We start from the raw sequence: 27,800 nt of genomic DNA, 5'->3' as shown, positions 1-27,800 counted from the left end.
CGAACCCTGGTCTCCAGAGTCATAGTCCAATGCTCAAACCTATATGCTGGTTCTCACGACTATATTTTATCCATTCCTTTTGTAGCAGTGTGTGTGCCTACTTGCGACAGTAAGGTAAACACCAACTGCCTACAGAATCCGTCACAAAGCAAAGAAGAGCAAAACGGAGCAAAGGGGAAAGAGTACATAAGCCTGCCTAACCAGTTACCTATCCCCAGTGTGTTTTAAAAAAGCATAAATCTAGTAGTTTGCAAAGGGATCTTGTAGCATCTTTAAGACTAACTGAGCAAAAGTTATTGTTGCAGCACAAGCTTTTGTAGACTTGGGGCTATGCAAACTGCTTGGATTGATGCACATTCGCACTGACTGTTAAATGTCTTCACTGTTCTCTGCAAGTTTGCATTTATTTGCGTCTCTTCATACTCTTTCTGCCAAAAATGTGCAGCCATCCAAATTCATGCAAAGGAAATGGACAGCCACATGTGCAATAATGCACATTGCTATGGATTTCTGCAGAGACTCTGGTTAAAAACTGTAAAGCCTTTTTCTGTGGAGTTTAAGGAGTTTTTCAGGGGCTCCCTGCAAAAAGCCTGACCTCCTGAAAATCGGGTGTGGCTGGATGCATTCTATTCGACTGGAATGAAGAGTATTTTAATTGTGTAGATCAGCCCTTGGTCTACTTCCTCCAGTGCAAGATATCGCAGACCAACTACACTATGTCTCTCTGAATTCTACCTCCATAAATCTATTCTTTCAGCCAGCCAAGTGGATTGTAAGAAAAGTGGAGACTCCTGAAAGAAAAGGGCATCTCTGGAGGCACCTTGGAAGATGCTTTCAAGAGATCTCTAGAAGGTTCAAAGCACTTTTTCTGTTTCCTTATGCAAGGCTTGCTTTTCCTGGTTGATTGATTTCATTTGTGCATGTTGTCAGTTTTAAATAAGAAGCCTGCGGAAACATGTTGGCCTGTTGTTTCTTGTACTATAGGACTCTATTCTTTCCATGTTACTTCTGCCTCTAGTACCAAATTTTCTGTTAAAGAAGTAATGCCCAAAGACACCAGTAAATCTACCCCTACAGTCTAATGGAGAAGCAATTAATCCGAGCGATTAAAATGAGAAGAGACCACAAGCTGGGCACAGATGGCATAGCATCTATATGAAATTATTCTCCTTTTTTATCTCAGTTTCTTTGGCAAAATTCAACAAAACTCAAATTAAATAGCCATTCATAGGTGAAACTGCCATTTCCCCAATCTGACACCCTCTAGCTGTGTCGGACTACAACTCCCACCACTTCAAAGGTCATGCTGTCTGGGGATTATGCAAGCCATTGTCCAAAACACCTAGAATAGCAGCCAATTAGAGGAAGTATATTCTGACCATTTTGGGCCTATTCTGACAATTTCCACCCTCTCTTTCACCCAAAGGAGCTAAAGTTACATTGCTACAGAAAAATGTAACAGAAACATAGTCCGGCACAACAACATACATTGTCCATTTAAAAAACAAAAATGATTTCAGTCTGCAGACAGGACAAGGGAAATCATAAATCTGGCTCAGCTAAGAGCGGGATGGATGAAGGAGATCAACTCGGCTAAAAAGGGATGGAAAAAAGGGATCTGTCCTATACAGAGTGCTATACACCCATGGTTCTCCATCTTTGGTCCTCTACACCCATAGTTCTCCATCTTTGGTCCTCTGTGTTTTGGACTTCAACTCCTAGGATCCCTCACTACTGGACATGCTGGGCTGAGGGTTCTGGGAGTCGAAGTCCAAAAGAGCTAGAGAACCAAAGGATGAGAAATACACACACACACACACACACACACACACACACACACACACACACAGAGCAGAGACAACAATGGAGGAAGGGGAGAAAAACAATAGTGAAGTCTTTGGCCAGATTATGCTGGTGGCTGTACCTTTTACACACTTGTGTATGCAAACTGTTCCCCTTCATCCTACAGCACAACATGCCGGCTTAAAGGTCATCATCTTACAACCTGGAACAACAACTGCCACAACCTCCGTTGTTCCAAGTCTTTTATGTAAACGCGCTGATGGAATGTCACACCCCACAACAGCAGACAGGATCTCAATCTCCGAGTGTTCATGCTTCAGTTTCTGCTGAACACCTCTCTCACACACAGACACACTCGTGTGGAAATAAATGCACACACACAAAGTATCTGAGCTTTGGGGCCAGCCCTCAGCTGAAAAATACACCACAGAAGAGCAACAACAACAAAAAGTGGGCCAATTTGCTCGGCTTCTTCCAGCTCACTGTAGTGACCATTCCTTCATGTAAAGAAAATGGGAGGCCAAATCTTCATGGCTTCTCCCAAGTGTCCAGTTCCCCACACTTGCCAGTCGCCCCTTTGCGATTTCATCCATCTTTGTCTCTTCTTCCAAAATCCCACCCAAAGAGGAACAAATAAAATACAGAGACAGCTTTCTAGAGCCTCTCTCCTCCAACAATGCCCCTGGTCCACGTGGTTTTTCTCCTCTCTTCCTCCACACTGGTGGAAGAAAGGTTCCGCGAGTTTTAATACCCCATTTCTTTCTCTTTTAAGTTTTCTCCTGGGACCTAGATGATGGGGGGCTAAAGGATCTGAAGTTTTCTGGAGCAGGTTAAGTTACTATGGACCAAATCCCACATGACCAGCAGCTCTGCCGGGAGGAGTTTATGAACCACCAACATGCTTTGGTAAAAACAAGGCTCCTTGTTCAGCTTGCTATTCTTGTTTTTCACAATGCCAAACGTCTTGAAGCCAGCATGTGCCACGGGCGTCACTTTGAGGACCTCTAAACACATGCCCAGGAACACATCGTCGATGGGATACAGCTCCAGGGTCTCCGAGGCTTTGTGAAGCTTCTTGGCCAGTGGGCCATCCATCACAAAACCCCCACCGCCAGCATAGGCCGGGTAGTTGCTCTTGTTGTACAGGGCGCTGGGAATGTAGTACTTGTTCTCCTTCTTGCGGATCGGTCGGGCTTTGAAGAGAACGTCGCCCACGAACAGGTTGCTTTTCTTCTGGTCCTGCAGGTACTCCACAATGTTGTTGGGGTTCACAAAGACATCGTCGTCCCCCTTGAAAACATACCGAACGTTGTCACAGTAGATGTTGAACCACTTGAGGAAATGGACTTCCTTGAGGGTGAGGTTGAAGAAACTGTCCAAGAAGTCCCACTGTAAGATGTCCTTGTAGATGTAGTTCTCATATTCCAGCAATTTTTGATAGTTGGCCCTCTCCTCTTCTTTGGAAGCAATGCCCAGAAGAAAGAGAGTCCGAATCTTCTTGCCGTCCAGCTCTTTCTCTTGACCCCAAGTCCTGCGGATGGCCTCCCGGCGGTCATGCTGCGTGATGATGGACTTCACCACTATCAGGAGGTAGATGTCTTCGCCGCATTTCTCTGGGTGATTGATGAGCATGGGGAAATACCGGCAATGGCGGTAGAGGAGGAATTGCCGGAAGTTGGGTTCCAGCCCTTTGAACCAATCGTCTTTGGTGAAATTCATGTTGGCCGTGCAGTTGATGGTGGTGATGTCCCATGAGGTCAGCTGCTTCTCCGTCACTTCCTCAGCCTTGGTCACGGGGTTCTCTTTCTTCCAGAAATTGTTGGCGGCAGAGATGACCCCGTCTCTCTTCTGGGCTTTTATGGGCTCCTGGGAAATAAGTTCCTTCGGTGGCTGGCCTTGAAAGAATTGCGTAGGAGTCATGCCTCGCTGCAACACCGTTACCGCAACCACCAATGCAAAGGAGAGGAGGACACTTTTGTAGACAGTCTTCTTCCTAGGAAAGGAGAAAAGGAAAAGAGATGTTACACAGACATGGGCAAGATGTGACCCCCAGGCTGCATTTGGGCCTTGGACCTCACATTTCTGTCCTTTGAAGACTCCCACAGTCCCCTCAAGCCAGAATGACCAGATATCATAACTCCAAGGGAAGACAAGGCACCACATGATGTAGGTATTCAAGAAAAAAGAATGCCAAAAACACTCATATAAATATAAATTGTTCCTTCTTAGACATGCTCGAACCGGAAGACATTTTGGAATTCATCCTGGACAGAAAGCTGAAATGAAGGACATGTTCTGGAAAAGGATGTATGGTCATTCTACCTAAACCAAGCATGCCCAAAAAAAAAAAAAAAAAAAAAAAACACCTTTTAAAATTTTTGGCACCATTTCTGGGCCAATTTTGCTCTAAAATTGCTGAGAAAGCTCCCTCAAAACACTTGAAATGCACCCCCAAAAGTACACCAGAACCTCATACTATCTTCAGTATTTCCAGTTTACTTCTGACATCACTCTCAAAATGGTGACAAGAATAGAGACACTTACAATTCCTGTTCCTGTCTGAAGAAGAAACCGTGCCTTATGAGGAAAGTCTTAGGGAGCTGGGTATGTTTACCCTGGAGAAGAGACAGACAAGATATGATATGATAGTCCTGTTTAAATATTTAAAGCAGGGGTAGGCAACCTGCGGCCTGCAGGCCGGATGCGGCCCGGCGAGGCCTTGGGGCTGGCCCCAGCCCGGTCCTGCCGCCAATTGCCGCCGGGGCCTTTGGCGTCTCACACAAGGGGCATGGTGGGGCAATTGTCTATAGAAGCCTCAGAAGCATGCATTTATCTTAACATTTTTTAAAAAATCAGCAAATTTTTTCACGTGTCCTCCATTTTTTATTTAAAAAGTGCCCTCCATTTGAAAATTTTGTCCTACATTTGTCCTGGTTTATTTATTTAATTAATTTTTTAAATTATTTAATTATTTGTTTTTTTGGCTTCGGCCCCCCCAGTTGTCTGAGGGACAGCAACCCAGCCCCCGGCTCAAAAGGGTTGCCTACCCCTGATTTAAAGGGATGTCATATTGACAAGAAAATGAACTTCAATAGGAAGAAATGTAAAATACTGCACTTAGGTAGGAAAAATGAAATGCATAGGTATAGGATGGCAGACACCTGGCTTAAGCAGACTACATCTGAAAAGGATCTAGGAGTCCAAGTAGACCACAAGTTTAACATGAGTCAACAGTGTGATGCGGCAGCTAAAAAGGCCAATGCAATTTTAGGTTGCATCAATAAAAGTATAGTGTCTAGATCAAGAGAAGTAATAGTGCCACTATATTCTGCTTTGGTCAGACCCCACCTGGAATAATCCTATGTCCAGTTCTGGGTGCCACAATTCAAAAAGGATGTTGAGAAACTGGAGCCATGTGTCCAAAGGAGGGCGACTAAAACGGTGAAGGGTCTAGAAACCATGTCTTATGAGGAGAGACTTAGGGAACCGGGTATGTTTAGTCTGGAAAAGAGACAGTTAAGAGGTGATATGATAGCCCTGTTTAAATATTTTAAGGGGTGTCACATTGAGGGTGGAGCAAGCTTGCTTTCTGCTGCTCCAGAGAACAGGACCTGTATCAATGGATTCAAGCTGCAGGAAAAGAGATTCCACCTAAAAATTAGGAGGAACTTACTGACAGTAAGGCCTGTTTGATGTTGAAAGACGTTCCCTTGGAGAAAAGCCTCCTCCTTTGGAGGTCTTAAAACAGAGGCTGGACAGCCATCTGTCAGGAGTGCTTTGACTGTGAGTTCCTGCATGGCAGAGGGTTGGACTGGGTGGCCCTTGGGGCCTCTCCCAACTCTGTGATTCTAAGGGCTGCAGAGGAAAATGAATATTTGGGCTTGTTGTGACCCATAGGAGGAGGTTTGGAGGAAGGGATTGATTCTTGGTCCATCCATGCAGTTGTCTACCCCTGATAATGCTCCATGCCACTAAGCCATAGTGATACCATATTAACATGGACCTATGTCTCTGGGTTGGATTTGGTAGACAGCCATAATCCAATGCCCAAACCACTATATGGCAGGGGGCTTGGTTTTGTGATCCTTTTCAACTCTACAATTCTATGATTCCATGTTGAGCTCTCCCAGGAATCACACAGGCTGCCTATAAGCTAGTCAATACACACTTACTTAAGAGTAAAGAGATTACTACACTACGACCAATTCCACAACAATCATGCTATTGGAAGATAGTGGAAGCATAGCACTACAGTGATCTATAGTTCCACACGATTGCAAAATCGCCCTATAACAACGAAATAAAAGTGGAACAAAAATGCAGTCACATTGTACATACAAAAGGCAATCATACTGCTGTATCATTAGTATATCGTGATTTGATGTTTCATGCATTATTAGGCTAATGTGCCATCTCCAACAAATATGATTCTGTCCCAAGCAGAACAAATTTAAAGTTTCGATGGCCTGTTACAAACGGGCCTTTAAGTACGGACTCAGCCCGTACTAGGGTTAGGAAGGGGCGGTGCTTCCGTACCCCCTAACACTAGTACAGACTGAGTCCGTACAAAATGGTGGCACCCCTTCCACATGGGGGCCGTCATGATGACGTCATGACCGTGCCACCTCTATACGGGACGTCGCGGATGTGACGTCGCTCCACGCGAGGGCGCTTAATGCGCCCTTTGTGCGGAGCAGGAAGGAGCTCCGTTTCGGAGCTCATTTCTGGTTTGCGTCGCTGGGCGCAGCCTTCAGACAGCTGCACCCAGCAACGCAAGGGAGAAAGGGGCCAAGTGGCCCCTTTCTCCTCCTCACCACTGCCGCGGGGTGTCCTTGGGGCTTGAAACCCCAAGGACACCCCTTTCCAGGCTGCGGGGAAGTGGCCTTTTGGCGCTTCCCCGCGGCCCGGAAAGCGGCAGATCGGGGCCTCAGTGGCTGCCGTTCTGACCACTGAGGCCCCAATACACCAGAGAAAGGCACGCCTACAGGCCACCCCAAAGGGGCAGTCTGTAACGCGCCAATATTTAACTATATGATACATATCCAGTTCAAATAAAATAGTACTGTACACCTCAAAATAAGACAGAAATCTACTCCGAAAATGATCCTAGCACAAAAAACTCTCCAGTATAGCACAAATGAAGCACTGCTGGTAAACCATTAATGGGTTTTCCTTGTTAATAAGAAGTTATGGGACAATTCCAGGTTATTCAAGAAAGTACTGGATGAGCACGACGTCGTATGAACATTTTCTCATGATGAAACTATAATGATGGGCACATCCTGTTTTTCACCTGTTTTATAACCCCATGTGATAATCTCCTAAGTGACACTGAACATATAGAAGGCACTTATGAGTTCACGTTGTTCTTGCAAGAATATTCATATTTAAAGAAGCTTCAGAGCTAATAGATGGGGAAATTAATTTCTCCCTGCAAGGAGGTGAAGCTAATAACAACCTGAATGCTAAAGTTGAGCACCTGCACCTTAAAAACATTTTCACCTGTCCAGAATCCACTAAAATAGTGACGAATGCACAACCTAGGTGGCATCTCCACTCTAGAAATAATGCAATTTGACACCATTTTAATTGCCATGGCTTAATGCTATGGAATCATAGTATTTGCAGTTTGTTGTGCCACAAAAGCTCTCTGAGAAGGCTAAATAGCTCAAAAAACTACAAATCCCAGAATTCCATAGCATTTCACCACTGCAGTTAAAGCGGTGTCAAACTGTGCTATTTCTGCAGGACAGATGCAGCCCATGAATTATGGATTTGTGACTGGTCGGTAGTACCAATCCTGATGTCTTCACCAGTTTAGGAGATACAGAGGGACAATGATAGTGCTGCAATCCCTACTTAGCCAACAGCAGGCACTGCAAGCAAAAAGGGTCTGTTCCCCATCAATTGGGATGCAACTGAGTAACTTTCTCCTCCATCTTTGTAGGAGCAATCTCCAGTGCAAGGGGAAATTGCAACAGGGGCCCTGCTTCTTCCCGTTGCAATGGAGATCCGCATTGCAACAGGGGGGATCATCAGGGAGCTGTGACTGAGTCAAGAGAATAAAGCTCTTTTTTATGTAGCGGCTGCTGCCTGATAAAAAGAAAAACTGGGATTGGGCTGGAAGACATGACATAACTATAGTGGTTAAGTACAATGGGCACTTGGTATCTGCTAGGGTTTGGTTCCAGGATTCCACATGGATACCAAAGTCCATGGATGCTCAAGTCCCATTCAATACGGTGAATTCAACAGTGTCCCTTATACAAGGGCAAAATCAAAGCCAGCTTTGTGGAATTTATATATTTTTAAAGTATTTCCAAGCTGTGGATGATTGAATCTGTGGATATGGAGGTCCAGTTGGAGCTGATAGAGAATTTCAGCCCTCCTTTGTACCTATGTAGATTTTATGGTCCTATAAACGTGTAGGGTTTTCTGAGCAGACAAGGTGGAGACTCACTCCAGAAAGTTTCAATGCCTCTGGAGCCAATGTGTGAAGTTTCAAAACAGTGGGCTCTTTATTGGGAATATTTTCCTGGTTAAGCTTATTCCTGAGCAGACTTGCACCTTGATGAAGCAGCAGAGAGGAGGATGGGGCATGTACAGAAAGCTTGGGAAATGTCCTGGGTGGGATGACACCTTCCAGAATCCCCAGAGTGCTGGCCATGCTGGCTGGGAGATTCTGACAGCTGTGGTCCAGAAAAGTATTTTTTCCAAGGCTAGGGAGGCAAACAAAAGTATGTTCCAACAAACTATCCCCATTTTGAGTCCGTCCAACTCAACCCAAGGGTCAAAAACAGTCTTTCCAGATGTGGTTGGCCAGGGACTCCCAGCTTTCCTCATCAATGATTGGGGATGCTAGGAGAAATGATGCAGTTTGATACCACTTTAATTGTCACAGCTGCATGCTATGCAACCCTAGGATCTGTAGTTTGTTATTAGCACCAGAACTCTGAGGGAGAAGGCTAAATATCTCAAAAATTGCAAATCCCAGAATTCTATAGCATTGAGCCACAGCAGTTTAAGCGGCGTCAAATTGCAATATTTCTACAATGCAGATGCAATAAAGAACAGGATGCAAGTGAGCATGTGCAGAGCATTTTTCCTCCCTCTGGAACCTATAAGACAGTGGTTCCTAAACTTTGGCACTCCAGGTGTTTTGGACTTCAACTCCCAGAAACCCCAGCCAGCTTGGCCAACGGTCTGGAATTCTGGAAGCTGAAGGCCAAAACATCCGGAGGACCAAAGTTTGGGAACCACTATTATAAGCACTAGGATTAGAAGGACATTATCCACAGTCAACTTTAAATTGCCATTTCCATGTAGATGTAGAGGTTTTACATTTAGAAATGAAGCCCATAGAGAAGAAAATTTCCATTGGAAACACCTACAGACACTTGGGCTGCGTCCGCACTGCAAAAATAACCCAGCTTGATGCCGCTTTAATTGCCACGGCTCTATCCTCTGGAATCCTGAGAACTGTGATTTCTGTGGCACCAGAGCTCTCTGACAGAGAAGGCTCCATGTCTCTCAAAATTACAAATCCTAGGATTCCAAAACAATGAGCCATGACAGGTAAAGTGATGTCAAACTGGATTATTTCTGCAGTGAGGATGCAGCCTTAGCGTCCCAAACTCTTGAATGAGACATTGCAAACTTTCTCTCCTTTCCTGCCGCATTAGCGGCAGGAAATTTATTCCATTTGCAAAGCTGAAAGTCCTACCCCGGCGGTGTCTCATTTCCGCTAGCTACCCCCACTGCGTCCCATTTCCAAATCCCTCCTTGCATTCCAGTCACCTGGTTTGGCTCCATCCTTTTGCAACCAGCAAAAAGAAAAACCAAAAAGAGAGAGAAGGCAGACAGCAGTCAGTTCTCTGTTTGTCGAAGGGGCCTTCCCTAAATAGAAGGTGGTCTGTTTGCAAGCCAACCATCCCAGCCTTGAGCTCTCCAAAACACATTGCCCCCTTCTCTGAAAAAGCCGAAATGAGGGAGGGAAAGTCTTCATCAGAGATTCTTTGATGCTCTTCTCAAACTGAACAAGGGCACAGTGTGGAGTCCGGATTAGAAGTCCATTTTGTGATGGGGAAATACCAAAATAAAACAGGGAGAAATTGAATTATCTCCATTTTCCCCCAAAGCCTCCCCCTCCAAAAAATGCAAAAAGATGCCACGGCAGAATATTTTCTTTTAGATTGATGAATAAATAGTTTAAGAGAAGGTTTTTTGTTGTTGTTGTGTGCCTTTAAGTTTTTTCCGACTTACGGCCAGGAAAACCCTCCTCTAGTCCCCAACAGACGGTCATCCAACCTTTGTTTAACAACCTGCAAAGGGGGAGACTCCATAACACTCCAAGGGAGGTTCTTCCACTGTCTGACAGCTCTTACTATCAGAAAGTTCCTTCTAACATTTAGATGAAATCACTTTTCCTGCAGTTTGAATCGATTGCTCCAGATCTTATTTTCTGGAGTCACACTGTTGGCTCATTTGGATTGACTTCGTATGTTTTACCTCTACACCACCGAAATGTTCCTGATGCAAAAACATGGAAACTTCTTGAGGAATGCATAGTTCTCTGCCTACAAAGAGGCCTGTGGCCTCACTAGAATGGAGACATATTGGATTGCAAATGAGGGGTCCCTTTTGAGATGCAAATACAGTAGACTTTAAATTCCCTGGACTTTGACAATCTCCCTATTGCTGCATGGCCAGGAGGAGGAGGACCCTACTTGCACAAAAGATATCCTCCCCATCATACCAGCTTTACTAAGGACTGAAAGAACATGAAGGCATCTGACTAACATCTCCAATCGCTCCCCCACCCCCTTGTTTGGTTTATAACATCTTGCCTGATGAAGAAGCCCATGGAGCTACAAAAGCTTGCAACAAGTATATTGTGCACTTTGGTTGGCCAGGCAAGGTATCACTGATGGATTTTTGTTTGCATTTGTTAAATGGCCAACACAGCTCCCCCAGCATGTTGGCTTATGTTCAACTTGTGGTCTACTTGGACTCTTAGATCCCTTTCACATGTAGTTTCGTTAAGCCAGGTGTCCCCCATCCTATATCTGTGCATTTTATTTTTCTGCCCTAAGTGCAGTACGTTACATTTCTCCGGATTGAAATTCAATTTGTTAGATTTGGCCCAGATTTGTAATCTTTTGAGGTCATTTTGAATTTTGATCCTGTCCTCTGGGGTGTTAGCTACTCCTCCTAATTTGGTGCAAATTTGCTAATCTGCAAATTTGATAAGCATGCCTTCTATTCTTTCATCCAGGTCACTGATAAAGATGCTGACTATCAAGGACAGAACCCTGTGGCACCTCCTTTGCATAAATGAGGGGAACATCCTATGCTATGAAATCCTATGCTATCTAAACCTGAGTTTTTCTGTTCAGGAAGAGTTCTAGTGTCTCACCAGACTAGAAATTCTAACACATGTGTGTCTATATGTGCCTTCAAGTCACCTGTTTAACTCATGGCATCCACATGAATTTTATTGGATTTTCTTAGGCAAGGAATCTCAGAGCTGGTTTTGCCAGCTTCTTCCTCTGAAATATATCCTGCAATACTTGGTTTTCGTCAGCAGTCTCCCATCCAAGTACTCACCAGGGCTAACCTTGCTTAGCTTCCAATATCCGACAAGGTCTTCGGGCGCCTTTATGGTATTTCAGCCTTACACTAAAGCATACATTCAGATTTTCACTCGCTCCCACCCTGTCCTCTTGGCCATTGCAACAAAAGAGACCCTTCCAAAACTGGAATTCAGCCCCCAACGCCCAAAAATGTTCCTTATCCTTGTTCTACAAGGAATGCGCTGAAGTAATGCAAAGCAGATACATATCTGAAGTTCAGCTAAAGCAGTTTATCACGTTGTCTTGAGGGGATGCAGAAGAGTTGTCCAGCTAGTTTTGCATTCCCCTCTAAAGTGGGAACCAAATATTCCTTCTCTCACAAGTTGTATCTTTGTAAACAGGAATGAGGATGCCAAAAAGTTATCCGATCTTATCGAGAACTGAATTCCCTCTGGTGCAATAGTAGCAAAGGGTGCAGTTCATGCCTTTGCAGAATGCCACTGATTTAACCTGGGAACTAAACTAGGATTTGGTTTCAGAGGGAGATTTACATGTTTTCCAGGAGCTGGCTGTCAAAAGATGTTAAAACTGATTTGCAAAGATACCTAAAAGTAGTAATTCCTTAATTTTAAAGAAGTAATTCCTTACTTTTTTTTTTTTACAAAGGTATCTAAAACAGTCAGATATTTATAATAATAGGTCAAGAAATGTGGCTTATTCCCTGGTAGGTGTGCTTAGCACTTCAGTGTTACCTAGTTTCTCAATACTAAACATCCCCTTCCCATATATATATATATATATATATATATATATAGAGAGAGAGAGAGAGAGAGAGACTTATACATATCTCTCTATGTATATGTAAGCATAAATGTTTGTCTAAACCAACGCTCATAAAGATACAGTGTGCCCTTCCCTTACGCGGGGGATCCATTTCAGACCCCCCATAATGGAAATACCACGTATGGTGGAGCCCCATTGAAAACAATGGAGTTCATGCCTGCAGTGTGGTATGGCGCGTGTGCCACAGGTGTATGCACCATTGCTTCTTCCAGTGCCTAGCTTTCAGCGTATGCTGAAAGCTGCGTATGGCGTGCCCACGTATGATGCGGGCACACTATATAGATATATAGATATACTCCCTCCCAGGAGTAAATAGATGCTGTTATGCGTTCAGTTTTTACAGAAGTAATTCCTTACTCTGCCATCCCCCCCGAAAGGTACCTAAAAGATAATAATCCACTGCAAAAAAGCTTGAGAAATTATTTTTTACAAGAAATTAGTTACAATTTGCCATTTTTTTCAAAGATACCTAAATAGTTACTTTTAGTTACTAAATACTTACCAAAGCAATTACAAATGCTGGCCTATGGGACACTACTTCCCCCTCTCTTCTGACCCACTTGACCATCGCTCCAGCATCCACAACAGACCACAAGCCAGCACTTGAACCACTATTTGTAAACGAAATATGAAGGTGACATAAAAGTTACAGCTCTGCTGCAAGAAGAATGAAGTTCTCTCTCTAAAGTTACACCTGGCATGCAAGGCATTCCTACTTTTGTATGTAGGGAAAGGAACTAATTATGGCTTAGGTCCACAATGTCTGAAACACCGTATCTTCTCCATTAGTCTGAGTTTGGACACTTTCATGGGAAGGTAGGTTTTGTAGATTTTTTAACTATACTGTGCTTTTAAACCATAGGCTGCTTTGAGTCCCAGTTTTGGGGGGAAAGTGGGATACAAATTAATAATAATAATAATAATAATAATAATAATTGTTTAATATGGTTGTAAACTCTTAAATCCATGCTTGGTTTTATTTAACTGCTTTTTCAGTCTTCTTCCACAGGCCTATCCATCCAACCCTGTTTAAAACCTATCTTTTAGCCTTAATGATGATTCTGTATAATTCCACTGTTATAAAACTCCTGTATCATGACAAACTAGTCTTAACTGATATTATTATTGTTGAGATGATGTATTTTAATGGATTTTATTCATCATAATTGTATGTTTTTATCAGGTTGTAACCCCGCTTTGATCCGGAAGGGAAAGGTGGGGAAATATAAATTATCATTATTATTAGTAAGTAGTAAGTAAGTAAAATTTTATTTATATACCGCCTTTCTCAGACCAAGGCAGTTTCCAACATTCCACATAACAATAAAATCACAAGAAATATAACATTAAAACCTTATACAATAAAAACAATAAAAACCACCATTCATGCCAGCTGACATGCTGACGAAGGGGGCGAGGAGAGAATACTTCAGGGGTCAGAGAGTCAGGGATAAGCCTGCTCAAATAGGAATGTTTTAACCCCTTCCTAAACTGAGTAAGGGAGGCGGCTGAGCGGAGCTCAAAGGGCAGCGCGTTCCAGAGGCTGGGGGCCGAGATGGAAAAGGCCCTCCTAGTAGTGGCAACTAATCTGGCCTCTGGAACCCTTAGCAATTGCTGCCCGGTTGATCTGAGTGTGCGGGGCGGATTGTACGGAGAGAGGCGGTCCTCTAAGTACCCTGGGCCCAAGCCATTTAGGGCTTTATAGGTAACAATCAACACCTTGTATTGCGCCTGGAAGCGAATAGGCAGCCAATGGAGGTCTTTTAAGACTGATGTTATATGGCTGGTTCTAGATGTATTAGTGACCAGCCTTGCTGCCATATTCTGTACTAATTGCAGCTTCCAGGTATGGTACAAGGGTTGCCCCATGTAGAGCGCATTGCAGAAATCCAAGCGAGAGGTTACCAGAGCATGTACCACCATTTCTAGGTCGCCCCGGCCCAGGTAGGGGTGCAGCTGGCGTATCAGCCGAAGCTGATAACAGGTGCTCCTGACCATCACACTCACCTGAGATGTAAGGTGAAGCGACAAGTCAAGGAGCACCCCCAAACTGCGTATCGAGTCCTTCACAGGAAGCGTGATCCCGTTTAGGACAGGTGGAATCACCACCATTCCTGGACCGGGGGAACCTATCACCAGTACTTCCATTTTCTCTGGATTCAAGCTGTGTCAGTTTTCCTTCATTCAGCCCATTACTGACTCCAGACAGGCCACGAGAGGAGAGATGCCATCCCCGGTCACTGCAATTATTATTATTATTATTATTATTATTATTATTATTATTATTATTATTATGATTGATTGAACTTTAGCTGTATTTTTAAAAACTCATGCTGGAAGGTGGCTTGACCCCTGCCCTGGGAGAAAAGGGGAATATTAAATGGACAGACATGAAACCCACTGGGTGACCTTGAGCAAGTCACACTCTCTCGGCCTCAGGAGAAAGCAATGGCAAACCTCCTCTGAACAAATCTGGCCAAGAAAACCCCATGATAAATTCGCCTTAGGATTTCCATACGTCAGAAATGACCTAAAGGCATGCAGCAACAAAAATAGCTCTTTGCAACTAGTAACTTGCATAGTGTTGCCCTGGGCTACAACTGCACCAAAGCATGCCCTTCAGAATTTCATAATTAGAAAGAGAACTAAACAACATCAGAAGTGGCAAAGATTATTAATGAGGAAGAAAAGACAAGCTAGGAGATGCTGCAGCACTTTGCTTTTGCCTGAGGCTCCTGGGAAGGGCAAGATCCTGCCCTCTCTTCTTCTCTTCCTGCTGAGATGAGTGAAGGCAAACCTCTTTTGAAACAAGCTGAGAACAAAAAAGGGATATATGGCAGAGGGAGAGAAAGTGGTACATTATAAAAGCAAATGAAAAAGTGGGACAAGAGAGGATTAAGCAGGACGGTCCCTGTCAAAACAGGACAATTGGAGCACATGCCAGAGATGAGGCCATCAAATAAATTGCTCTCTGAAACTTTCAAGGTCCAACACTGCATAGCAATTTGCACCACGAGTAGAATGCTTATTAAAATATGTTTCTTTGCACCACACAGAAATTATGAAAATATTTAATAGAGGATTAAGGCAGTCATAATTTCTGTGTGGTGCAAAGAAGCATATTTTAATAAATATTCTACTTCTACAGTGTTGGACCTTGAAAGTTGCAGGGAACAATTTGTTTGATGGATTTTTGTGGGTTTTTCGGGGTATGTGGCCATGTTCTAGAAGAGTTTATTCCTGACATTTCACCAGCAGCTGAGACTGGCATCTTCAGATGCCAGAAAAACCCACAAAAATCTATGGATGCCAGCCATGAAAGCCTTCAATTTCACACTTTATTTGATGGTCTCATCTCTGGCATATCTTCCAATTGTCTTGATTTGACAGGCAGAGACCTACTTAATCCTCTATTAAATATGTACATATTTGGTAGCTAAACTGTATCTATTAGGGATAACAAATGAAGAGATAAAGATATGCCTGCCATAGGGTTGCCAGAAGTCCGAAATGACTTGAGAGCACAAGGGAAAAGCAAGAGTCTGCTGTCTCCTCTACTCAGAGTTGATCAAGAGCAAACCATTTTTTCCACCTGGAACTCAGTTTGCAGCCATTTCAAGCAAGTTGAGGACCAAAGAGGGAAAGTGGGAGGAAGAGCGAGAGAAACTGGGACACTTTCACACCAGCTGGCAAAGTGGGACAGCAGTAGATGAATCAGTTGGAGGATAAGGAATTTGCCCATCCCTAATGCTCAACCTCTGAGCAAATGCAAGCCCTGTGATGGAGTACCAATAAAAGCACAATGGCTACATTAAACCAGGAGAAATTTGTGGGGGATAGGCCCAGTCTTTTCGTTCAAAATACACCTTCTCCTTTTGAACTGCAGCCTTTGCTATGCACTCTCTCCAGAGAAAGGATGCAGAAAAAGCCCTGTCCATGATGTGTTGCCCCAAGGCAGTAAAACCAGAACGACTGACTGGTTTGTTGAGATTTTGATAAGGGCCACGGGACCATGGGTTACCAAAGACATCATAACCGGGGAGGGAAAAATGGTACTAGTACACTACTTTGCTCATTGTAAAATCTGCAAAGAAACCAACCCAAGGGAAGGCAGCAATAACAGAGCAGGGAAGGGACGCATGAAAATGTCAAGGATGGAAAGAAGATTTTACTGGAACAATTCCTTCCCTTCGAAAGGGCGACAAAAGAGAACCATGAACACATTTTTATATGTGATGCTCTTTTTAAAAAAACAAACCATAAGGGTGAGAACCATAGCCATAAAAAAGGAAAACAAATCTCTTAAACCTTTTGCGATGCTTACAAAGGGATGCTAAGGATACACAAATGCTTCTCAATTTCAATAAAACCTAAGCAAATGTTTTTTAAAACCTGTGCAATGTAAATAAATGGAATGCAGGCTGCTATATTCTCTCTTTGTCACCAACTGATTGAAAGGTGATTTTTTATGTCAGTTTTTCCAGGTGGTTCACAATCACCAAAAGGAAGCCTTGTAGCTGTAGAATGATAGAAAACATGCCGGGGTAGCTGTTGGCCGCGTAACAAATCCAAACAAAAATCCATCTGTGATACCTTTATTGGCCAACCAAAATGCACAATATACTTAATGCAAGCTTTCAAAGCTCCATGGGCTTCTTCATCAGGCAAGATGTTACAAACCAAACAGGAGGGGGGGGGGGGAACAATTGGAGATATTAGACAGATGCCTGCATGTTGTTTCAGTCCTTAGTAAAGATGGTATGTTGGGAAGGATATCTTTTACAGGCAGGTTCCTGCTCCTTCTGGCCATGCTGCAATAGGGAGATTGTCAAAGTCCAGGAAATCTGCATCTCACCAGGGACCCCTCTTTTGCAATGCTATATGTCTACAGTCCAGTGAGGTCACAGGCCTCTTTGTAAGCAGAGAACAATGAATTCCTCAAGAAGTCTCCATGTTTTTGCATCAGGAACATTTTGGTGGTGTAGAGGTAAAACATGTGAATTCAGTCAAAATTTAAGAAGAAGAAAAATTGTTTTACCTTGGTTGGAGATCCCAGTCTATAGGTCACTTTCCATGATTCCCCTGTTGCAGCTACAATGTGGTATCTCACAATACAGAAAACATGCAGGGGTAGCTGTGTTGGCCATTTAACAAATGCAAACAAAAATCCATCAGCACGACCTTTATTGGCCAACCAAAATGCACAATATATTGGTTGCAAGCTTTCGAAACTCCATGGGTATCATAGACTAGGAAGAGACCTCAAGGGCCTTCCAGTTCATCTTCCTGCCATGCATTATTCCCATTTATTATTTGTTACAGTCGCCATCCTTCTCCTTCCTGCTTTACCTTTACAACAACCCTGTCAGGTAGCTCAGGCTGAGAGGAAATTACTGGTCCACGTTTATTCAGTCAGTTATCCACTGAGTGGCAATTTCAGCCTCACTTTCCAGAGTCCCAAATCCAACATCCAAACCACAAAATGGCACATTGGCCAAGAAGGCAGTAAATCCACTCCATGTTTGAGTCCAAACTTTAACAGGGGTATCAAAGCTGCTGTTGGGACCTATCCCCCAAATAGGTTCCACACGTTGGACATCCCTTTGCAACATGCCGCAAACACTGGGTCTCCTCCATCCTTCTTATGAGCCTTCCATTTGGGAACTGGTGGGTAAGCCATTGCAGGAGGAGGATGGTGGATTGTTATTGTTGCTAACTGACCCAAATCGAACCCAATTACTGGCAACCCTGTGAATGAGACCCCCCCAAGACCCCCTTGTCCCCCACAACTCTGCTTAGGTCCTGTAAATTCATACCCGTGACCTCCTAGCCAACTTGACATGTGGTCTTCCTCTCTTTTTCCTGCCCTCCACCTTCCCCAGCATCACTGTCAATTTTCTAATGGTTCATGCCTTCTCAGGATGTGGCCAAAGTAGGAAAGCCTCAATTTCAATCATCTTGGCTTCCAGGAAGAGTTCGGTCTTGATCTGTTCAAGAACCCATTTGTTTGTCTTTTGGCCATCCATGGTGTCCTCAGCACTATTCTCAATGCCACATCTCAAATGGATTTATTTTCTTCTGATCCACTTTTTTCACTGTCCACCTCTCGTATCCACACATGGTGATGGCGAATACAGTGGGCCCTTGCTATCTGCCTGCTGGGGTTTGGTTCCAGGATCCCCAGTGGGTACCAAAATCCATGGATACGCAAGTCCCATTCAATACAATGGCACAGTAACATGCTGTCCCTTCTATAATATGGCAAAATCAAGGTTTGCTGTTAGGAATTCATACCTTTTTTCAATATTTTCAAGCCATGGAAAAAGAATCCGTGGATATGGAGGGCTGACTGTACAATGGATTGGACGATTCTAACTTTAATGCTCAGTTGTATATCTTTACTCCTTAGGTCTCAACCTCGAACTGATAATGGACATTTCACATCAGGCAATGATGCCCCAACCGTTTTTTGGTAAGGGAACTCATGAACGTTTAAGACACCATTGATAATGCTGGGCAAAGTGGAAGGTGGTCAGAAAAGAGGAAAACAGCACTGCAAGGGGATGGATCCAGTCAAGGATGCCAATGGTTGTCCTGAATTTGCAGGATATAAAAAGGGCAACTAATGGTTTGGTCAAGCAGCAGGGAAAGGGCAAGACCACTACATACTACAAATCCCAGGATTCCACAGCATGGAGCCATGGAGTTACAATGGTTTCAAATTGGATTAATTCTGCAGTGTGGAAGCAGCCTCTCTCTTGTCCCATCCCTCTTTATCTGCCTTTGGATTGCCCATCCGAACCCTGTTCATAGGCTCAGAGTGGATCGTTCAGTCAAATCCCTGCCAGTGCAGGAATTCTTAATGTTTAAAAATCTGCAATGAATGAGAGCCCACCATCTTTCAAGGGAGTCATTTAAATAGTCAAACAAGCTCTTACTATCAGGGCTAACAGACACAAATGCTGCAATCCAACCCATAGAATAAATATCCCATAGAATAAATTTATCCCATAGAATAAATATCACACACAAGAATACACTGTGCAAAACTGTGTATGTTACGTTATGCCAGCCCTATGCAACTTCCATCCAGCATAGAAACACTACAGAACAACCGTCAATGACAGGGTGACAATGTGCAACACAACCACAACATACACTGTCATTTTATGCACAACTCTGGTTCCACCACTGTCAATAGAATGCATCTCTTGTGCCATGGCACATAATTCACTGGCATATGAAGCGTCACTTTGTTGTTGCGTGCCTTCAAGTCATTTCCAACTTATGGTTAAGGTGAACCTATCATGGGGTTTTCTTGGCATGTTTTTTCAGAGGGGGGTTGTCATTGCCATCTTCTGAGGCTGGGAGTGTGACTCTACCAAGGTCACCCAGGGGGTTTGGAGGCCAGTCAAAGCCTTACAGTGAAAAAGGAGGACAGTTTGAGTCTGTTTTAGATGTTTTTCTTGATGGCTCCCCAAGCAAAAGGCCTAAATTAAAATGCACCTACATGCTGGTTTACGCAGGTACGCAGTGAGGCTTTCATAGAACCATAAAGTTGGAAGGAGCCCCAAGGGCCATCCAGTCCAAACCGCTGAAATGGAGGAATACACAGTCAAAGCACCCAAACAGATGGCCATCCAGCTTCTATTCTGAAATCTCCTAAGAAGGAGACTCGGTGTGATCCCCAGAACTGGATGCAATATTCCAGGTGAGGCCTGACCAAAGCAGAAAAGAGTGGCAGTATTACTTCTCTTGATCTAGATACTATACTTCTGTTGATGCAGCCTAGAATCATATTGACATTTTTAGCCCCAGCATCACACCGTTGACTCATGTTCAACTTCTGGTCCAATAGGATTCCTAGATTCCTTTCACATGTAGTCTAGTTAAGCCAGGTGTTCCTTATGGTTGCCCACTGCGGCAAGCTGAATGTTAGGCTTGATGACTTTTTGGCCTCATCCATCAGCACCATTCCTATGAATCACAGAGCTGGAAGAGACCCCAAGAGCCATGCAGTCCAGCCCACTGCCATGCAGGAATACACCATCAAAGCACCCCTGATCGATGGCCATCCAACCTCTGCTTAAAAACCTCTAAAGACAGAGACCAGGGGCAGCGTGTTCCACTGTTGAACACCTCTTACTGTCAGGAAGTTCCTCCTAATGTTGAGCTGGAATCTTTTTTCTTGTAGCTTGAATCCATTGCTCTGTATTCTATTCTCTGGAGCAGCAGAAAACAAGCTTGCTCCTTCAGACATCCCTTCAAATATTTAAATAGGGCTATCATATCACCTCTTAACTGTCTCTTCTCCAGGCTAAACATCCCCAGCTCTCTAAGTCTCTCCTCATAACGCACAGTTTCCAGACCTTTCACCATTTTGATCACCCTCCTCTGGACACACTCCAAAATTTCTCAACATCCTTCTTGAACTGTGGTGCCTAGAACTGGACACAGGATTATTCCAGGTGAGGTCTGACTAAAGCAGAATAGAGTGGTACTATTGCAACTCTCAATCCAGACACTACATTCCTATTGATACAGCCTAGGATCATATTGGCTTCTTTTAGTTGCCACATTACACTGTTGGCTCATGTTCAGCTTGTGGTCCATGCAAACTCCCAAATCCTTTTCACACAAACTGTTATCAAGCCAGGAGTCACTCATCCTATACCTGAGCATTTCAATTTTACTGCCCAGATGTAGTATCCTATATTTCTCCCTATTAAAATTCATTTTGTTAGTTCTGGCCCAACTCTTAAGGTCACTTTGAATTTTACCCCTATCATGCCGTCGCCCCAGCACAGTTTGCCAGAGTTTGTTACTAGAAAGCCAGAGGGACATGGCACTTTGCAGTAAATAAGTGGGTTTTGGGTTGCAATTTGGGCACTCGGCCTCAAAAAGGTTCACCATCACTGCTCTGGGCCATTAGCTCTACTCCTCCTAATTTGGTGACATCTGCAAATCTGACCAATGCCTCCCCCACCCCCAGCCTAGAAATGTTCTTTTGGACAACAACTCCCAGAATCCTCCAGCCAGCATGGCCAACTGGAATTCTGGGAGTTGTAGTCCAAAAACTTAACATTTCTAGGTTCTGTCCTTTTCTCATGAGCCGATCACTGTCTCAAGCAAGAGTGGGGACAGCATCGCACTCCAGATGTTGTTGGACTATAGCTCCCATCCTCTTTAGCCTGGATAGCTAAGAATGCTGGGAGTTGCAGTCTTGAAAAAATCTGTACTGCCATCACTTTGTTCATCCCTGACCTAAAGGGAGATGCCTGTAACCATTGTATATGAGGAATATTAAAACAGAGAGACTCTTGTAAATGTCTGCACTGCCCTGAAGTACAGGATGCCTATGAAAGGTCTGGTTTTAAAACTAACAGAATCCTTGCCAACATTTGAAAATACTGTCTTTTTGGAGAGAACAATAAATAAATGTATGCTTCATCCACAAAGAAAAAAATATTAATGAGGGCAGCAGCAGCATCCTGGAGTCGGCCCCAATGAAAACCAGCATTTTGTTTTAGCTGAGAGGTGCAGAACAAAAAATTCCTCTCATCTCAACATACAACCATGCTGGCTGGGGATGATGGGAACTGGAGTCTCTCAACTTTTGAGTAATTAGAGGTCTCCCACACTTACTTTGGCAGGATTGTCTCCAGTAGTCCAAGCCTGCATCCGCACTGCAGAACTAATCCAGTTTGGGACTGCTTTAACTGCCCTGGCTCAGTGCTATGATATTCTGGGAACTCTAGTTCGTTGGGGCACCAGAGCTCTGATAGAGAAGGCTAAATGTTTCACAAAATTACAGTTCCCAGAATTCCATAGCAATGAGCCATGGTGGTTAAAGTGGTGTCAAAATGGATTATTTTTGCAGCACAGATTCAGCCATAGTGGTAGAAGTGGCATCTCCTGCAACATATCATGTCAAATCTCTCTATATATATAGAATCATAGAGTTGGAAGAGACCACAAGGGCCATCCAGTCCAACCCCTGCCATGCAGGAACTCACAATCAATAGAATTGGAAGCACACACCAATTTGTTTCTAATACCAGGGACAAACACCTGCATTGTAGCATGAGCAAAATTGTCTAAGGCCCAAAACACCCTGCAGAAATAATCCACCTTGAGACCGCTTTAAAGCCCCCCCCCCCCCCGGTTCAATGCTGGGGAATTCTGAGAACTGTAGTTTTGTAAGACATTAAGCCTTCTTGTCAGAGAGCTCTGGTGCCACAACAAACTAGTTCCCAGGATTCCCTAGCACTGAGCCAGAGCAATTAAAGCAATCTCAATGTGGATTATTTCTGCAGTGTGTTCTGGAACTAACCCTGAGCATATTTGGAAGGATGTGTGATACTATGAGGAATATGCACTTTGCATATAGTCAGAGGCATTCACTGAGCTGCACCATCCAGGGCTGAGCATGGCATTTGGAAAAGGTGGAATTCTGATTCATTGTAAACCATGGAGGTTTTAAAACCCCAACCCTGGAAAGAGCTCCCAAAGTACTGACCTTCTGCGTCGCTTTCCTTTCAATAAAAACTCTATTGAATTTTCCTTTCCTTCTAGAGTGAGTTCTCCATCCCTGCAAGGCATTCCCAACCCTTCAGGATGTTTCCAACCCTAAGGTAACACTAATAAAGGGTTTCCTTGGCAAGATTTGTCCAGAGGGGGTTTGCTACTGCCTTCCTCTGAGGCTGAGAGAGTGTGACTTGCCCAAGGTTGCCCAGTGGGTTTCATGGCCGAGCCAGAAATTGAACCCAGGTCTCCAGAGTCGAACAAACACTCTGTCCACGCTGGCTCTCCCTTCTTTGCAATGGCCATCTCTTATTTGAAGAAACTCACATATTATTTATTTATTTTTTAAAAATTAAAACTTTCCCAAAAAGTTCATAGCCCACTTTTTAATCTGATGTTTGCAGACTCTTGGGACCAAAACACACTGCAGAAATAATCCAGTTTGAGACTGCTTTAACTTCCCTGGCTCAATGCTAGGGGATTCTAGGAACTAGTTTTCTGAGACATTTAGCCAAACAGAGCACTCTGGGGACACAATAAACTACAATTCCCAGAATTCCCTAGCACTAACCCAGGGCAATTAAAGCAGATTATTTCTTTAGTGTGTTTTGGACCTTGGTTAAAGCAATAGTTCTGAAGTTCAATGAATGGCTCTTTCGGAGAGCTGGGGGTTTCCACTTCAGATGAACCATTTAAAAAAGAATTTCAAATCAGATTCCTAGTAAGTATGCAAACAAATGAAATTATTTCCGTGTTCGGAAAAGCCACTTTGACAGGTGAAGAAAAGACTCCCAATTGTTTGATAATCCTCCTCGGTTAGAGCGAAAAACACAAGGCATTATAACCAGACTTTATATATAATCAGGGTTCGGACAAATACAGAGAGGTGCATGTAAGAAAAATAAATAATAATATAATAATCAATAGTTATTATTATTATTATTATTATTATTATTATTATTATTATTATTATTATTATTTATAGTCCGCCCAATCACAAGGAATCCAGGCTGGTTACAACAGTAAAAATAAAGAAAATACAATACAATAAATAAATAAAATACAATAAAATTAAAGAGAGCGAAGTGAGTACATTCACAGTTAGGCCTGATGGAAGTTGGGCCTCTCTTTTTCACTCCCTCTCAGGTCTGATGATGATGTCCTGGAGGGAGGGCTCTTCTTCTTGAGGCAAGGATTTTATTTTAACTAATTTTAATTTAATTCTTCTCATTAAATTTAAGAGAAGAATTGGTGGACAGAGTGACATAAGTCACAGTAAATGGGGAGTAGAACTAGGTAGGGAAGGCCTGCCGGAGGAGATCCGTCTTAAGAGCCTTCTTAAAGGCTGTAAGAGTAGAAATGTCACGGATCTCCTTCGGCAGGTCATTCCATGTCTTCGGAGCTGCGATGGAAAAGGCCCTCTGGGTGACTGAACTTAGCCTAGATTTTATTGGCTGAAGTAGATTCTTCCCCTTCGAGGACCTTAGAGTGCGGGACGGACAGTATGGAAGTAGGCGATCTCTTAAGTATTCTGGACCCAAGCCATGTAGGGCTTTGAAGGTAATCACCAACACCTTGTACCTTGCCCGGAAACTAATTGGCAGCCAGTGAAGGGATTTCAAAACCGGTGTTATGCGATCGGTACGACGAGAACCTGTAATTAACCTGGCTGCCATATTTTGTACAAGTTGAAGAAATGCATCCACACTGCAGAAATAATCTGGTTTGATACCACTTTAACTGGCAAGGCTCAATGCCATGGAATTCTGGGGTGTGTAGTTGGTTACAGCACTAGAGTGGAGCCCTGGATCCAAATCCTTGTTCAGCTATGGAAACTCACTGGAGACCCTGGGGCAAGACACACTCTCTCAGCCTAAGGCTGCATCTGCACTGCAGAAATCATGCCGTTTGACACCGATTTAAGTGCCACAACTTTTGAACCTCGGGATGTGTAATTCTGAAAGACATTAGCCTTCTCCGTCAGACAGCTCTGGTGCCACCGCAAACTACACATCCCAGAATTCCATAGCATTGAGCCTTGGCATAGCATTGGCAGTTAAAGGTCCAAAACACACTGCAGAAATAATCCATCTTGAGACCACTTTAACTGCCCTGGCTCAGTGCTAGCGAAAAAAGAAAGAAGTTAGGTAACGAATGGTAAAAGTAATATATTCTATAACAAGGGTATCAACAATGTTTGTTTAAATGTTCAATTTATGTTAAAAACAAGTTGTAGTTGCATCCTCTAAGTGTGCATTTTAGGTTCTTTATGCAAGACAAAGGTCCCAAACAGACAGGCCAAAATAAAGCTGCTTCAGGTCACTTTGGAGGTATGCTGTTTAAATGCTGCATGCGTCCTAAGAGGCCAGAAGCCACACCAAAGCCATGCTCCAGTCCTAAGGATGGAAGCGCAACTTTGGCGCAGCTTCTGGCCTCTTAAGATGTGTGTATCATTTAAACAGTGTACATTCAAAGTGACCCAAAGCAGCTTTATTTTGGCCTGTCTCTTTGGGCCCAAAGTTTGCATGATATACCTTTGTTTTTAATGGAAACTGAACATTGAATAAATATTGCTGATATCCTTGTTATAGAATATCATTTCTGCAGTGTGTTTTGGATCAAAGTGGTATCAAACCGGGTTATTTTCGCAGTGCGAATGCAACTCAATGCCATGCGCGGGAAGTTACCTTAAGACTTTCTGCAAGGAAGAAAAGAAAGGAAACCTCAGATGGAAGTACATGAAACGAAACTTTAAAACTTCTGTATGAAGGAGATAAGGAGCTGCAACCAGAGTTTGTAACCCAGGTGCTCCAAAGCTTAGTCACTGGCTCATATCCTACAAAAACCTCCCCTGTGGCACATTAGTCATTTCCTGACAGACAGACAGACAAAATGCGCTTTCACACAAAGACAAAGTACCCAACTGACCTCCTGGTCTTCCTTCCAAAGTATTGCAGAGGAGCAGAGCTGGGCAATATTTTCCTTTTCAAAAAATTATTAGGAATGATGAGAGGAAGGCTTTCTCTGCATCCACATTCAAAAATAATCCGGTTTGATTCCGCTTTAACTGCCATGGCTCCATACTATGGAATCCTGGGATTTGTAGTTTTCTGCGGCCCCAGAGCTCTCTGACAGAGAAGGTTAAACATCTCACAAAACTACACATCCCAAGATTCCATAGCACTGAGCCCTGGCAATTAAATCGGTGTCAAACAGGCATTATTTCTGCAACGTAACATTTTAAGATGTCGTGTTTTTAACTTTCTAAAACTGTCTTTCTATACTTTGTATTTATTATATATATAATATTATATATCATACTACCACAAATTACACAGAAATTATGCACAAGTTAATATTTATAATATTATATATTTTACTACCCCAAATTATCCAGTTGAGTTCCCCGCATTATGCTTTATATGTATTGTTTTAACTTCGATCCTTTTAAATTTTGTAAGCCGCCTTGAGTCCTTACACCAGGTTGAAGGTGGGATATAAATAAATAAAATAATAATTAATAATAATAATAATAATAACCAAAAAATTGGACATACAAGGTTGCAGTTGGAAGGCAACTAATAATTGCAAATCATGCAACTGGACAGAAAACTCAAATAGCAAATAATCGCTAAAATTACAGGAATTGTGAATAGTTACGGATGCTTGATTTTGACTTTGCAGATTCTACATCAATCTAAAACATATTTTCTTTTGCAAAAGCTAATAGCATAGCTACCATAGAGAGGCAGCATGGTTTGAGCATTGGTCTCTGGAGACCAGGGTTTGAATCCCCACTCAGCTATGAAGACACTTGATAAATGGGATATTTGGGGTTTGTTTTTAGAATCGCTGCAGACAGACCTTGGGAAATGTGCCTTGTTTTGAACTCTGGCCCTTCCAATATTGGACTACAAATCCCAGTGACCATGCTGGCTGATTCTGGGAGTCATAGTCCCCCAAAATAACTTTGCCCCCCACCAAGCTGTATAGGAAACACAGCCTTTCCTAACCTGGTACTCCCCAGATATGTTGGACTACAACTCCCATCAGCCATAACTTTTTATCCTCAAATTTGAGTTAAACTGGAGAATCCGCACCAGGACAAAGCATGCTCAGGCAGTGGGAGAAGTACAAGTAACTTTTCCAAAATGATGGATGCAGCTGAACTAGGTTTTGAAAGTAACTTTTCCAAGCTGTCGGAAGAGGCAGGCAATGCAGGTGGTCCTTTGGGGGCAAACTTTATGACAAAGAAATCCCATCAATTGCAGAATGAAATCTTGCACTTGGTTTGGATGAAGCCCCCCCCCCCAAAAAAAAATAATAGGGTTCAAGGCAAAGTTTGGAAAAGTTACTTTTGGGGGGATATCACTCCTAGACACTCAGCCACTAGATCTAATCCAATGGGTTAAATCCCCCAAAAGTCGGTTTACTGACTCCATTGCTAAACAGTGACACAGAGGTAAATCCGAAGGGCTCAATGGGTCTACTCTGGTTGGAAAAGGAAACACCTTTCAGGGCCAGGGTTTCCAAACTCTGAAATAACAAAAAAAAGAAAACTGCAACCTTAAGAGGTAAATCCCAAGGGCTCAATGGGTCTACTCTGGTAGGAAAGTACAACAGCATTGAGGGCCAGACTTTTCCAAACTCAGAAACAGACAGGAGCAGAGAAATGAGAGTTGCGACCTAAGTAGGTAAATCTCAAGATCCCAATGGGTCTACTCTGATAGGAAAGAACAGTAGCATTCAGGGCCAGGCTTTTTCCAAACTCAGAAATGGACAGAAGCAGAGAAATAGAGCTGCGGCATCCTACGGAGGAGGTAAATCCCAAGGTCTCAGTAGGTCTACTCTAGTAGGAAAGAACAATAGCATTCAGGGCCAGGCTTTTCCAAACTCTGCAACCAGAGAGCTCTCCAAAAATGCAGAGCTGGGGAGACCAAAGCGCACTCACCACTGGAACATGCTGGATCCCCCCCAGAAGCAGCCCGGGATCGCCTTGCTTGGCGCTCGCCTTCAGCTTCAGGACCCAGAGTCTGATGCTCCTCTCTTTCTTACCTG

The 27,800-nt window shown here is 43.4% G+C and overlaps 1 protein-coding gene across 1 annotated transcript; it reads right to left on the bottom strand.

Moving 5' to 3' along the window:
* B3GNT7 (UDP-GlcNAc:betaGal beta-1,3-N-acetylglucosaminyltransferase 7) lies at positions 1-27,793 on the bottom strand. Its single transcript, XM_042459300.1, has 2 exons — positions 27,694-27,793; positions 1-3,796 (listed from the first exon to the last, which is right to left on the bottom strand). Exons 1-2 carry the CDS (start codon positions 27,702-27,704, stop codon positions 2,605-2,607), a joined length of 1,203 nt encoding a protein of 400 aa, XP_042315234.1. The 5' UTR covers positions 27,705-27,793; the 3' UTR covers positions 1-2,604.
* Between the last annotated feature and the right edge of the window lie 7 nt (positions 27,794-27,800).

The sequence above is a fragment of the Sceloporus undulatus genome, chromosome 3, assembly GCF_019175285.1.
Source record: "Sceloporus undulatus isolate JIND9_A2432 ecotype Alabama chromosome 3, SceUnd_v1.1, whole genome shotgun sequence".
Taxonomy (NCBI): Eukaryota; Metazoa; Chordata; class Lepidosauria; order Squamata; family Phrynosomatidae; genus Sceloporus; species Sceloporus undulatus.
Note: the sequence above shows the minus strand (reverse complement) of the source record. Positions and strands in the feature narration are given on the sequence as shown.